General features: G+C 34.9%; 3 protein-coding genes across 3 annotated transcripts; 2 read left to right on the top strand and 1 right to left on the bottom strand.

Moving 5' to 3' along the window:
* Positions 1–130: 130 nt before the first annotated feature.
* LOTGIDRAFT_157946 (hypothetical protein) lies at positions 131–5,285 on the top strand (the record flags this gene model as incomplete). Its single annotated transcript, XM_009050531.1, has 11 exons — positions 131–350; positions 768–992; positions 1,183–1,308; positions 1,544–1,646; positions 1,971–2,015; positions 2,407–2,530; positions 3,176–3,279; positions 3,864–3,960; positions 4,350–4,499; positions 4,817–4,994; positions 5,215–5,285. The coding sequence occupies 11 exons, from the start codon at positions 131–133 to the stop codon at positions 5,283–5,285; spliced, it is 1,443 nt and encodes a 480-aa protein (XP_009048779.1).
* Positions 5,286–5,531: 246 nt separating this feature from the next.
* Positions 5,532–8,357, bottom strand: LOTGIDRAFT_157945 (hypothetical protein). The gene is made up of 6 exons (XM_009050530.1): positions 8,181–8,357; positions 7,869–7,948; positions 7,628–7,721; positions 7,180–7,271; positions 6,758–6,831; positions 5,532–6,495 (listed from the first exon to the last, which is right to left on the bottom strand). The coding sequence occupies exons 1-6, from the start codon at positions 8,312–8,314 to the stop codon at positions 6,391–6,393; spliced, it is 579 nt and encodes a 192-aa protein (XP_009048778.1). The 5' UTR covers positions 8,315–8,357; the 3' UTR covers positions 5,532–6,390.
* Positions 8,358–8,690: 333 nt separating this feature from the next.
* LOTGIDRAFT_112601 (hypothetical protein) lies at positions 8,691–10,812 on the top strand (the record flags this gene model as incomplete). The annotated part of the gene is made up of 6 exons (XM_009050529.1): positions 8,691–8,765; positions 9,119–9,221; positions 9,581–9,620; positions 9,905–9,988; positions 10,172–10,248; positions 10,661–10,812. The coding sequence occupies 6 exons, from the start codon at positions 8,691–8,693 to the stop codon at positions 10,810–10,812; spliced, it is 531 nt and encodes a 176-aa protein (XP_009048777.1).
* Between the last annotated feature and the right edge of the window lie 697 nt (positions 10,813–11,509).

Below are 11,509 nucleotides of genomic sequence, written 5' to 3'. Positions count from 1 at the left end.
ATCATCGACGTTTAAGTGACGCTTCTAAATAATCTGAGTTAAAATTCAAAATTTTCTAGTATCCTTTTTAAAGGCGAATAAAACATCGTGTACAAGGAAGCACTGGCCAAGGGGGCAGTTATCAAGAGAAATGGCATTACCAGAAGAAAAGAAAAAGCCATCGTTAAAGAGACAGTTGGGATTAATAAAAGCTACTAGCTATATCACGGGTGGAATTATAGGAGTCGGGATTTTTATCGGCCCGGCGCCTATTTTAAAAGGGGCCGGATCATCTATAGGAATCTCCCTAACTATATGGGTATTTTGCGCATTATTAGGGTACTGTGGTGCAATGTGTTATGCTGAATTCGGTGAGTTTTAATCGAATCTATTTTGGATAGTTGACCATCCCTCTGTACAGCTTCGGAGAATGGAGTAGTTACAAGTGAAGAATAAAGAAATGTTTGTAGAAACAACATTGAAATGATTGCCCAAAAGACAAAAAAATGTTTTCCTGCTTTGATAATCCCTTGTCTAACCTCAGTAGGAACGCAGGCTGAAAATTGGTCAGTTGTCTGAAGATCGCTCTGAGTAACAACATGTTTTTTTTAGGTTCTGTTTTAATATTTTTAATACGTATATTTTTTTCATGTAGATTTCCACATCAATATCGCCGAATTTTAGATTGGGAGGATGTGTGGTGTGGATTAAATAACACTGATATAAAATCGCTGATTCCTGTGAATCAAATTGGCATCCGTTTTGAAAAATCTGTCTTTTACTTCCAGGTACAAGAATTCCAAAATCAGGCGGAACCTATACCTACATTCGGGAAGCCTTTGGGGATGTGGCGGGTTTCACGTTTCTATGGAGTCAGGTGGTGTTTCTCCGACCTCTGGCCACTCTCCTAGGGTCACTTGCAGCAGCTGAATATATCGTCAGTCCATTCTTTTATGGGTGTTTTCACATAGCACCTCCTTCTTCTAAATTTCTAACAGCAGTTATTATTATAGGTAGGTGACAGTTTTTCGGTCCTTGAAAGCGGGGCTCTGATTGGCTAAATTCGCAAATCTTCAATCGAAACAAACCACTTCATTTAATTCCGAAATATACTTCTGTATTTGTTCATACACTTAATCTTTTATTAGTTTCTACCACTACATTTGGATTAATAGGCTTATTTCTTCATTTTATATTTTGTAGGATTTGTAGTAGCAGTAAATTGTTACAGTGTAAGTTGGGGAGGTTCTATACAGACTCTAGCAGCTGTTTGTAAAGTTTCAGCTTTGGTTGTTATCGTAATCAGTGGTTTAGTTCATCTTTTTCAAGGTTTGAGCTTTCTTATCAAATTGGGCTCGATTGGGAATTTATAGTACTTAGATAAATTCTAAAAGAAAGCCTTCCTGTGGAGGGTTTTGAAATAGCAAGAAATTGTTTTGAAGTCTTTTTTTCTCCTGTTCTTCTTACTATATATTCTTAAATGTTGATCGGAGAAAAAACTTCGCACTTTTGTACTCTTACATGAGAAATGGTCCCGGGCTATCATTTTTGATTGGTATTTCAGGAAATGTTGAGAATTTCTCCGATGCATGGAAAACTGACGGTACTATATCACCTCAGAGTATAGTCTTAACAATCTACGTCTGTACCTACGCCTATATCGGCTGGTAAGTTATCGGTCATTTTGTAGTTAAATAGTATGATACAAGGGAAACTCTGAGCTTGTTAGTGCTTGACACTGCAAAAAACAACTTGCTGTGAAACCAGCTCAGTTACAATACAATATAATACGTGGCAGTAAGCATACGAATATACTTTTAAATTTTTGAAAATCCTAAATGAAGTTCATAAAGCATGGATGGATATTGTTGAACGCTGAGCAACACGATTTCCCCACAATTTTCGTATTAATGAAGCCGACGCACTCTCCATTTAGAATGAGATAACAATACTAGAATTGAAGTAAAATTGTTAAAAATGTACTATTTCAGGGACAATATCACAACAGCTACAGAAGAAATATCAAATCCAAAACGGTCAGTTGATAAGTGATACCCCCACCGCAATATGCTGTATCAGTCAAGAGTATTGTTCGTAAGAATGATAGAACATTACGACTTTGCTACGACTCTTGGCTAAGAAGCACAGCTTTGGGGTGTTGACACGTATAAGATTCAGATTCGTAGCAATGAACGCACATCATCTCTTATATAAAGCCTTTTTGGGGAGTTGTATGGAAAGCGGGTTTTGGCAAATAATAATGTTATAGAATAGGCCTTGTTACGATGAATTTGAATTGAAAAATTTTGGCCCTATGGCTCTATGCAGTTAACCCCTTAACAGTCTTTACTGCGTCTTAAGATTATACACATTGAATATGGAAAAATTATATTTGAAAAGATAGTGTTTTGTTTTTCTTGTTTTCAGAAACATACCATTATCCATACTAATAGGATTCACTATATCTACAGTAGTTTATCTGACGGCGAATGTAGCTTATCATACCATCCTCACCAATAAAGAAATTATGTCTGGGGTCGCAGTCGCTGTGGTAAGTCGAGTTGGGATTTTTATTTTTCCATCTAAAGGGATTGTAAAGAGGTTTTCTAAATATTTTATGACTATGTGCATCGGGGACACAGATAGCGTCGATTTGCTAATTTAGAAAACCTCTTCACAGTCCCTGTAAGGTTGATCCTTTCTACCAGCTGGTCCTTGGCCAAACCTCTTGGCATTGAACTTTCTTTGATTATCCCCACCCATTTACAGCTAGGTCGACTTAACATAACTCTACCGGAACAATCTAAGAATACGAAACAAATAAGATTGACTTTATTAACTGGTCGAAAGGGTTGTCAAGGAGCAAAAAACCTTGAACCGTTGTACAAAAGGGCGAGCTATGATGTTTCGTGAGTTCTCGGGGGTTTAACATCAGAGATCATATCAAGCGTGCGGTCGTGCAGTCTTGACCTTCTTATCCAAGTTCTTAACCTCCTTCTCTAAAGAGTTCCAAATATAGAGTTGTGTCCCTTGGACCACTCAGACCAATATTCTTCAAGCTTGCCCTGCTAAAGTAGTCTCAAACATTGTTCCTGCACTTAGTCTACTAGTATAGTAATGTCTAGAGCATAACTAAGGAAGTCAAAATACGAGTTCGGTAATTTCGATTTTGGTATTGGCTATTTATTTATTTTAGGTGTTTTGTGAAAGGTTGTTTGGACCTGGTAAATATATTATTCTAGCGTGTATTGGAATCTCGGCAGGGGGGATAACAAATACTATTATGTTTACAGCCTCCAGGTAATGGAACAGTTTATAGTCAGTTACGTGCCCGCAGTTTTTACACCGTTCAACTTAATGAGTTGTTGACTGGATGAGACGCTTGCTCTTTGAGTAAGTCGTTTGCTTCGGATTTAGACGTGTTCTCTTTTAATGAAATTACTGCTCAAAGAATAAGACGGTTGTCCACCAAGCAATACAATTTTAACTCGAGGACCCTTGCGTTTTCCTTAAGAGATGGGCACATAAGCTTCAAATTTGAGAACTAATATTGCCGTATCTGGTCTTATTAGGTCACAGGTGATGAGCGTAGTCCTGCAATCTGTACATGAACAAAGTATGCTTGGTACGGTATTCCTACGAATGGTCCCATTTCCGAATGGCTATTGCTGTGTATTTGGATAATTACAACACTAAAATATTAATCATGACTTGTTTAATTTAACTTAACATGACTGACTCTATGAAGAAGAGTTGAACAAGGGAAGTAACAACAAGGGAAGTAACTAAGTAAATATCAGAACACAATACACAATTAATCAGTACTGTGGCTTACAGTCTAATGACACAACAGCTATGACAGGTTTAAACTTTTCTAATTTCAGAATAAATTTTGTAGGAGGTAGAGATGAATTATTCCCTACATTTTTAAGTATGTTGCATATTGAGAGAAGAACACCAATTCCTTCTATAATAGTTCTGGTAACTTTTATAATATATTATACAACAATGGTGGTCAAGGAGAGGGGGATTCCCTGAGTTTTATGCCATGGGACCAGAAAACTACTGTTTTTCAGACCACCACATTTTTTTTTTGTTTTGGGTTTTATTCTTACCTCGTAGAATGCTCCATTGGGTGTCACCTGACAATCATCTTAGCTTGTTGTTTATATCAAGGGCTGTAACTCACTAATTTATTTCAAGTTACACTCACTTTTCGCCGTCTATAAGATGTGCCATATCATTTTAGTCAAGCGCTGAAACTCTTTATAATTTTTCAGGCTGGCCTATAATTACTTTACTCTATGCATATACGATAATCCATATAGGTTTAGTCAAGGGCTGTAACTCTTTGTAATAATATATTCCAGGCTATATTTACCTTACTATATATGTGTATATATGACGTCCTGACCATACTCGGTGCCTATTCGTTTTTCCGGTCCTGTGGAGAAATATTAGCTATTTGTGGAATGTTTAGGTTACGAAGACTCCACCCTGCTACAGAGAAAACATTTTTAGTAAGATACAACACCTGTGATATGTTCGTATTTCTTAAGCGACTCCACTAGATGGGTGGTGGCCGTGGGCATAAGTTGCTTGGGGCCATTTCCCCTAGAATGTTATATTGAAGATATGCTCTCCTGCATTCTGACATTCCTATTTAAGTCAATTTAATGCCTGCTAATGGAAGATTTAAAGATTAAAGATTTGTTGTCGGAAGACAATTCAAAGCCATGTTCCGTTAACATCGGTACGATAATTAATCACGGGTCATTATCATCGTACCGTTGATAAAGGAATATGGTCCGACACAAAGTATCATGTTATTTTCCAGGCTCCAACCATCATTCCAGTGTTTTATTTACTAGCCTATGGGTGTATTATCCTAGTCGCGATCATCTCAGACCCTGCCACCTTCTTACCTGGTATCATAATAACATCACTAGGTGTTCCTGTCTACTGGATTACTAAAACTACATGGTGGAGACGTGGTCTTGCTGTTACTTTCAGTGGTAGGTTTCTTTCCCATCGAGAACTTGATGTGTGCCTTAAAGTGGCAGTCTGCTTTTTTGTGACTTGGGAAATTTTGGTGCTTGAAAACTTTACCAAAATCTTGAGAAATTTGTTAATTACATTTTCTGAGAGTTTTACTTAAATATTTCTTGCAGTTAATGTCTAGAACGCGGAAGGTTTACGTTTTATAATAATTTGAAACTTGTTGTGTACTTTCAGATAAAGTGATCACAGTTTTCCAGAAATTATTCTTGTGTGATATTGCTACTAAAATTATTACAGAAGAATAAACTTTCATTTTCATCAACAGCAATCTTGTTTCTGGGAGAGGGGTAATATAGACAAAAGCCTGTCCCCCAATCCTTTTCTATTTGAATAAAATATTGTTTACAAAAACAATCTTGTTTCTTATTCAGAGAAGGATATACATGTAGTCCATAGAACGTTCTGTTAGCTAGCGGGACACCACCACAATTACAGGAGGGACAGACTCGAGCACCAACTGTCTACCAACTGTCTACCAACTGATTCTTATGATAGATGGATTTCACTTTTATTTTTTGCATGTTTACATGAACAAATGAAATGAATATCAGATGAGAAATGAAGTCAAAATGAACACAAAGAAAGATTTTTTGCGTATTATTTACAGTGAAAGATTTTTTCCAAATTTGTTAGAAAGGGTGCGCACTCTATTCACAATTATACAGTATGTTACAGTGAAGGAAGATATTGAGTTGTATTTACAATATGGAATGAATATGAATTAAAATCTTTATTGTTCAAGGAAAGATGAAAGAAGGCACTGCTCCAACAGTAACACAGGTTCTGACACAAATCACCAATCCAAGTTTATCAGCATATGATTTTCATGTCAATATCGTTTGTTATAAGCCTGATAACATATCAATAATATACTGCAATTACATACTATACCCAAAATGAAATGATGTTGTATGTCTTAAATTTCTGCACCTGATTCCACTAATGAAGACTGGCAATGCCATGCAGTGTTAGCTAAGGGAAATTTTGTCAGAACAGTGGCGTTTTCCTTAACGTACAAAACCTGTACCACACGATACCACACATATATCACACTGGGTTATTGTCCCATCACAACAGCTAGACACTTCTTCAATGTCAGTCCCTCAAACCAGCTATCGAGTTATCAGGAGCTGCTCGCTTGTGGCTACAGCAACTACGAGTTCTTGTCCAATGGAACAATATGTTCCACACACTCTATCACAATTCAATTTTTTGGCAACTCATAATTGGAATGTTATTCTACAGTTCAAAATTCTCTAGCATTTATGTCCAGTTCCAAACAATCAATCAAAACTGAACTCTTTCATAATTGGAATGTCGCTCTACAGTTCAAAATTCCAGTTCGTCCAATCATTGTTGAGGTTTTAAATATGTCGTATTATCCATGACAACTCTAGCAATGGCTGCTCCGAAATAATCAATAATATATTCTGATCCATCGGCTGGTTTTAATGTCTAAAAACAGAAATGAAATAAAAAATTAAAAAAGACATTTTGAAGCGAATATTCACCATATCTTTCAATTTCAAACTTAACTGTCGATGTATCCTTAAAATACATACTGTAGTCTTGGTTTATTGTGTTCAATTAAAACATAAAGTGAAATTTTACAGATTTCAAGTTATCCATTGCATTTTTTGGTGTGTTTCACAGATGCCACCAATGAGAGTCAACTTTCTAACCCCTTCATCCAATGCTGACAAAACTCATACCCTACCTGTGTAGCTATGAGTAATATATCAACTAGTTGTCCAAGAAACATGAAACCTAGAGTACCAAACTTTAATAAACCTGAAATAAATTTAAATTCTAGTTATATTACATCATGAATATTAATTACCTCAGTCCCAAATACCAAGTTTACCAGACAAAGGGAAACTCAGTAGAAATATGTAACGGTTGACCAGACCATGCATTAGAACAGGAGATAGACATAGATTTATTACAATTGTCTAGTTACCAAGAGGGACCGACTTAATAAAAGGTGTAGTTTTTGAATGATAACACAGTAAAAATATATGATGGGTAGGAGCTTTTGAGAAGACCATGGATTCAAACAGAACAGTCAAGAAAATATATACATATACATGAATAACTATTGTCTTTTTGAGTCTAATTGTCCAAGAGTAACTGACTAACCTATAGCAGGATAACCTAAGTAGAATCTATCAACACCAAACATGCCCAGAAACACCGACAATAACAAGGCTGTTTCAAATGATGTTCCACTCCTGGAAATAAAACAATAACTTGATAAAATATTTAAAGTTAAAATTATAAAATTTGAATCTTTACGTCCTGGGTTTTATTATCCGTCAGTTCATGAAAGCCTGATGATCTTCAATGAGTCATCTTTCCTCACTATTCCACTTGACTCAGTTGTAAATAGGCATGGATAAAACCTAAAAGATCATTGCCAAGAGGTTTGACCAAGGTCCAGCTGGAAGAACAGATCTATGAGTCTAAATGGTTATCCTTGTAAAATAGGGTTCATTTTTTCTTTTAAGCTGTTTCATACAAAATTTTGATATAAACCTTTGATTATTACTCATAATCAAAATCAGGCAAATAAATAAACAATACTTACACCCATTTACAGGATATATTTTTATGAAAACCAACCGTTGAACCATTGTGAAGCTGTCCACTACAGAATATTTTAGGAGCTGGTCTACAGGCAACTGAAAAATACAATATTGTAGTGTTTTGACAATTTGACTATTAATTTATGGCAGTGACAGTGAGAAAAGGAGGAAGAGTTTACCTCACTAAATAGTATATCAGAAGAAAGGATAAGAAGAGTATGATATGTTTACGATGAAACCTACCCTGAACTGTTCTAGTCTGCTCACTACAGTTTTTAGCCTGTTGAGTTTCTGAATCTATCACTGGGTCATCACAGAAGTATCTTATTTATTGGTTCAGAAAATAACAAATAATCAAATGAATTATATAAAATATGGTATTCTTCAAATCAAATCAGGTCATTAAACCTACTGTGTCTAATGAAAGAACAGAAACATATTGACAAATCTGTCCCTTTAGCACAATAGTGGAAATCAGGTACCCAACTCTTGGGCTACTGATCAGCGAGATGAAAAGCTATAATAGAAAAGCTAAAACGAAAGTAAAAAGGATACTGTCCGAGTAAAAGATCTTTACAATCAATTTCTGGCCAATCCGATTGAATTGAACTGTTTTCCGAATCAGATAAACTAACAGATATTATGATTAAAACAATGATCCACCGAAATTGTGGTAATTGTAGTTCCATTTTGGTATAATCAAAGTCTGTTGTGTAGAAGTTTACATTTACATTTTTTCCATTCATGGAGCCTAACAACATCTCGAAATGAGGTAAATGAGCGGTAACAAATAGTTCAGAAATCTTTCCTCATTTTCTGCTGACGTCAAATCAAGAAATGATCCTAAACTTTTGTGAGTTTTGAAAACCAATTTTAAGATGTAAATGAAAGATAAACACGTTTTTTGAGCTAAACTCATACTTTAAAAATTTAAAACAAAATTATTACTACGCCTAATAATTCCTGTAGCAGACAACAACTTCCGGTTATGGCGGACGAAAGTTGATCAAAACGATGAGAACGAAGAAAAGTTTGTTTTGAGTGGTTCGTGTGCTATCAAAGACAATGTCGTGCAGTAGATTGCAACTGACACTGGCTATTCTAAAGCCAGACGTCACTGCACGACCTCACATTGTAAAGGTAAAGAAACATCGCGACATTTCTATACTAAAAGTGCCCTTCCTTTCACTAGTTTCAGTTTCACTTGATCTGAATTCAACAATGTTTGACATGCTGAGACATGATACTGATCTGTGATCGAGGTGACTCTTAGAAGCACAGGCACAGGCACAGGCCCAGGCATCAGAATTGTTTCTTACTTGAGGAGAATTCTAACCCACCCAATTGCCCAGCAGATGAATAATCATTGATGGTGAAAATATGCCTAATTGCCTAATAGACATTTGATACGAACAGAATAGAAGAAGCTAACAAGTCGACTGTTTAGAACTGACAGTGTTGTGTATGATCAAAGTTTGAAATTATATTTTCAGGAAATAAAAAGCATGATATTAAGGAAGAAATTTTATTTTGTCGAAAGTAAAAAAATGAAACTGGCCCAGTCTGAGATAGAAACATTTTACAAAGAGCATGAAGGTTTGTATTTTTACACCTATTTTCGCAGTAGAAATATGAATAGAGACTCCAGGTGAATGTTTTGGTGGTACCACAATGCTCATTAACCATTTTATCACTGAAACATGAGAAAGACATCTAATATTTGTAAAAAGCAATTCTAGTTCTATGGATATGTTTACATGGATGTCTGAACTTTGTAATTAATAGCACTAGTTTGTATCGATTGTCTGCTAAGGCCTGGTGTTTCAGGATGGGTAAACATAAACACAAGGGTATTGCTTAGGAAATTAGTCTAATTTTTCTTTTCCAGAGAGCTGACTCTCAACTCCTTTCCCCTGTATTATATTGATGGTTCATAGTTTTATTTTCTTTTTTAGGAAAATTCTTCCACAACAGACTTGTGAACTTTATGAATAGGTAATAAAGCGTTTTGTTCTATTTCTAATAATATTTCCTCAATTCTTACTCATCTAAGCAGTAAACCATTCCAAATTATATCAAATTTGATGTATAAATATCAAATCTATAAGCTTATGTTTTTTAGAATTATAAACTATACATATTGCTAATATATGTCTCTTGTTAACTTCTCTGACAATTCGATCAAAGACTGCTTTGTTTTATGCTCTGTTTGACCATGGTCATGCCTCCCAAAAGTTTTTGTTATAAAACAAAAATTCTTCAGCTATATTTATTTACAGTGGAAGTATTTGGGCCCATATTTTAGCTCGAGAAGATTGTATCAAAGAATGGAGGAAACTGATGGGACCAACTAAAGTTTTGAAGTGAGTGAAGATGCCTTTATAATAGCTGATTTCTCCATTTAAGTGCCTAATTCTTAATTTATTTTTGAGGGGGTGGCATACTTGCTCTGAATTGATACTGATTTATTCCATATTTTTTCTACATTGTTAAGAATATGGTTTTAAGTCATGTAAGATTGAAGTTTATTTGTTTTGTGATTCTAGAACTGTTTTTGAAGAACCTAATTCTATACGAGGAAAATTTGGTTTAACAGACACCAGAAACTGTACACATGGCTCAGGTATTTCTTTACTTTCATCACCATCATGTGTGATGCCTTCCAATTGTCCACTCTTATTGGGCAGTTTTTAGCTTTCTGAAAATTTGTATTTTATTATCTCCCTTTAGTGTGTCAAGGGAAATAACTCTTGAAAGATTAAATGTAACAATCTTCGGAAGATTCAGCATTAATTTTCTTTAGATATAAAAGCTATACAATATATTGAACCAATTTCCACTTGAGCTGCTAAAATTGACAACAGTCTCTAGACAAATACGATATTAGCAAGGTGCTTACATGTTTTGTGTGGTGTCTATTCATTTTGTTGAAAAGTAGGACGTACAACTCCATTCATTTCATTTTTATTCATTTTGTTAAAAGGCATTTGGAAAGATAATGATTTTGTTAACTTGTGCTACAAATTTTATTTCAGATTCTGAAGAGACAGCGAAAAGAGAAATTAAATTATTTTTTCCTGAATTTGACGAAGAAAAATGGAGAGCCAATGATGAGGACTATTTTATAAACAAAAAAGTGAAATTTGATAGAAAACTTAATGTCCATGTTCCCATGAAAGATAGTTGATAGTTTTCTCAAAGTTAGGGATTTTTTTAATGGACGTCACTGGTGTTCAATCAGTTGACGTTCGTTCAGAAAGAGTTAAGAAAAATTGCTGAAATGTTTTAGTGTGTGTTTGATATTGGCCCCCTGTTGTTTTTACTAATTGTTAAAATAACAACAGGTACGGCCTAAATCCATTGGTCAAATCTCAGTCCATGTGAAGCTATAAGTCTGACAAGACGATTGCATCATGGGATTTGATTTTATTAAGTTTATTAGCTCAGGTAAAGATGTTAGATAAAGAGTTCTATGTGTATTATGTTTAATATATGCAAGGTAGTAAAGAATGGTTGTGCCCAGCATTTCTAGATTGATAATGTTTTTTGTATAATTGTGAATGTAATGCACACCAATTTTTACCTTCCAGTAAATCTAGTTCTTGCTTGACTATTTTCACAAGTAACAAGCCTGCATGTCCTAAAAGGTTCCGTAACCAGTAGTTAACATGAGGTAGGAAAAACGTCTCTTATAGACACCTGATATCGCATAATGAAATACTTACTCACTTACAATTGATATACTTTATCATATAAAAAGTTTATTAGCTGCTACCAATGTTTCGCCAATATGTTGTTTTGTTTTTCAGGTTTCAATTAGATTGTTAGTACTTGGTTTATTTACTACAAGCTCAATACATTTTGAATTTTTTTTGTGTTTCACT

The sequence above is a fragment of the Lottia gigantea genome, assembly GCF_000327385.1.
Source record: "Lottia gigantea unplaced genomic scaffold LOTGIsca_15, whole genome shotgun sequence".
Classification (NCBI taxonomy): domain Eukaryota; kingdom Metazoa; phylum Mollusca; class Gastropoda; family Lottiidae; genus Lottia; species Lottia gigantea.
This window is presented reverse-complemented; position numbering and strand designations above follow the sequence as displayed.